Here is a 2,345-nt window from a genome sequence, read left to right on the forward strand (position 1 = left end):
CCCCCACTGGTATCTGTAAGTTCATTCTCTAAGTCTGTGAGTCTCTGCTTTGTAAATAAGTTCATTTGTATCATATCCTTCTGGATTTCGCATATAAGGGATGTCATATGATATTTCTGCTTCTGACTTACTTCACTCAGCATGACAATCTCGAGGTCCATCCATGTGGCTGCATCCTGCTTTTTGTTGGGTCTTACATGTTATAATATTGTATATGCACTTTTGTAAGCCTCCTCAAAGTTTTTCAACTTTATTTATTTTTTTTTTTAGAAGGAAGAGCACTTCATTTTACTCGTTTCCACATTTCAAAAATTACACTGTCTGCATTTTGAATTAAGTGAAAGAGTTGAGAAAGGTCACTTTTTCTCCTTTGTATCTCAAAAATAAACGAACTTTGACTAAGTTTCAGATGCAAAACAAGAGGTCCACCACAGACATTAATTTTAACAAAGTTATTTAAGAGTCCCCCTTTCTTAAAGGGCTCCAGGAATTAGATGGTGACTATGGGCTAACACCATCTTTATCAAGTATTGGCAAAGGTTATAGATGGGAAAGCCTTCGCTTGTTGAACGGAAGAGGAGGTATCACAGAACTGAGTAACTGATAAAACTTCAATCTTGAATTAGGTTAGGTCTTGATCTGCTTCCAGCTAGTTCATCTCTTGAAATATGTGGGCTGTGCAATAAGTCTTTGGTTGCTGTATGATTTTCTTCTTGCTTCTAAATTTCACATATTCTCAATTTGTTTTACAGATCAATCTTTTTTCTTTGGACTAAACCAATGTGGATAAGGGAGCCCAAAAGGGAATTAATCAGTTTTGGTGCATATTTTGAAGACACTTTCACAGAACATATTGCTCTGAAGTTAGGGTTAAAGTGACACTTTCCATTAGGATAATGTGGAGGACAACATTCTCTCAGGAGAAAGTAAGCACTCTAAGCTTTCCTTTCCTAGGCATCTTCCCTCAGGCACTGAGACTGCAGCCATCCAATTCATGGGGACAGGCAGAAAGAGACTTCAAAAGTCAAACATATTTCAACAGCTAATTTTTGGCAAGTCTGGCAATGAGATCTTTCCATTCTTCTCTCTTCTTTGTGATGTATGTAGGAGTGAGTAGCTGCAGTAGTGATTCTGGCTGTTGTCTAAAGAAGTTCTGACACAAGGCCTCAGTGTTACATATCACGTACATCCCACAGTCATAGCTGTTTTGTTGAGCAGGGACTTTCTCTTCCACAAAGGCCAGTTTGTTTCCTTTTCTGCCTAAGAAAGCCTCTAGTTTCTCTGCTACCTGTTTTGCATGGAATGAGTTACTTCCACCATAAGAATCATAATGAAAAAAGCCATTTTTATCTTGCAGATAAACCAACAAGCTCCAGTGGGTTCCCCCAGCTGCGTGGTTGGAATTATCATTGATGGCTAAAAATATAACTCTCTTATTGCGGAGGTCCAAGGGTTCAAGGAACATGTCGATTTCTGCTGGGTTGCCAGTGCACTTGATGAACTGAGTAACTTCAGGGCTGATGAAACAGACTTCGTCAGAGCAGTCATGAAATTGACTGTTGGCAAAGTACTCAAAGGCAAACCCAATAACATGGTCATTGAGCCAGCTTGGAGGATCCAGTAGTGAGACGTCTGATTGCCGCAGTAGACTGTCCATGTAACTCAAGACTACTGGGTCCATCTTGTACTGACCAGAGCTGCTCAGAAATTCCAGAAGCTGGTACCATAAAGAAGGCTGAGCACTGAAGAATCGATGCTTTTGAAACGTGGTGTTGGAGAAGACTCCTGAGAGTCCCTGCTTCGGGCCTCACCACCCCTACCAGCCTCCAAACAGCTCTGTACTTCAACTTTATTTTTAATTGAAGTATGCTTACAATATTCTGTTGGCTTCTGCCATACATCAACGTGGATCAGCACAGGTAAACATATGTCCCCTCCCTCGAGAGCCTCCCTCCCCAATTTTTCTTTTAACAAGATGGAGTCCAGGTAAATAATAAAAGTAGAGAATCATTTGGGTAGCGCATGTCGCTAGATGCTTTCTTTCATCTGTGGCGTCTGCACCGGTCTCCTGCTGGAGCTTTTCTCTCCTGCACTGTCGCAGGAGTAGAGGCACTTGTAGAAACCCATCTAAGGTCTCTTGTCTGTTGCACCTAGTAGTGCTGTGACAGAGGCCTTCCATGTCCTGATGATCTCAGCCAATTGTAAAGTGACTTTCCAAAGATGATCTGTTGGGTATGGGCTGGAGAAATTAAAAAGGAAATCCCATAAAAGAAATAGCAGCACATGTCTGGTGGAATCCCACTAGCCCAGGAGGAGAGGAAGAATAAAGATGCACAGTCTAACTC

At 41.4% G+C, this 2,345-nt stretch overlaps 1 protein-coding gene across 1 annotated transcript; it reads right to left on the bottom strand.

Annotated features, from left to right (window-relative positions):
- On the bottom strand, positions 500–1,940 carry LOC102182592 (sentrin-specific protease 8). The gene is made up of 2 exons (XM_013965889.2): positions 1,796–1,940; positions 500–1,717 (listed from the first exon to the last, which is right to left on the bottom strand). Exon 2 carries the CDS (start codon positions 1,679–1,681, stop codon positions 1,043–1,045), a length of 639 nt encoding a protein of 212 aa, XP_013821343.2. The 5' UTR covers positions 1,682–1,717; positions 1,796–1,940; the 3' UTR covers positions 500–1,042.

The sequence above is a fragment of the Capra hircus genome, chromosome 8 (assembly GCF_001704415.2).
Source record: "Capra hircus breed San Clemente chromosome 8, ASM170441v1, whole genome shotgun sequence".
In the NCBI taxonomy this organism is placed as follows: Eukaryota; Metazoa; Chordata; class Mammalia; order Artiodactyla; family Bovidae; genus Capra; species Capra hircus.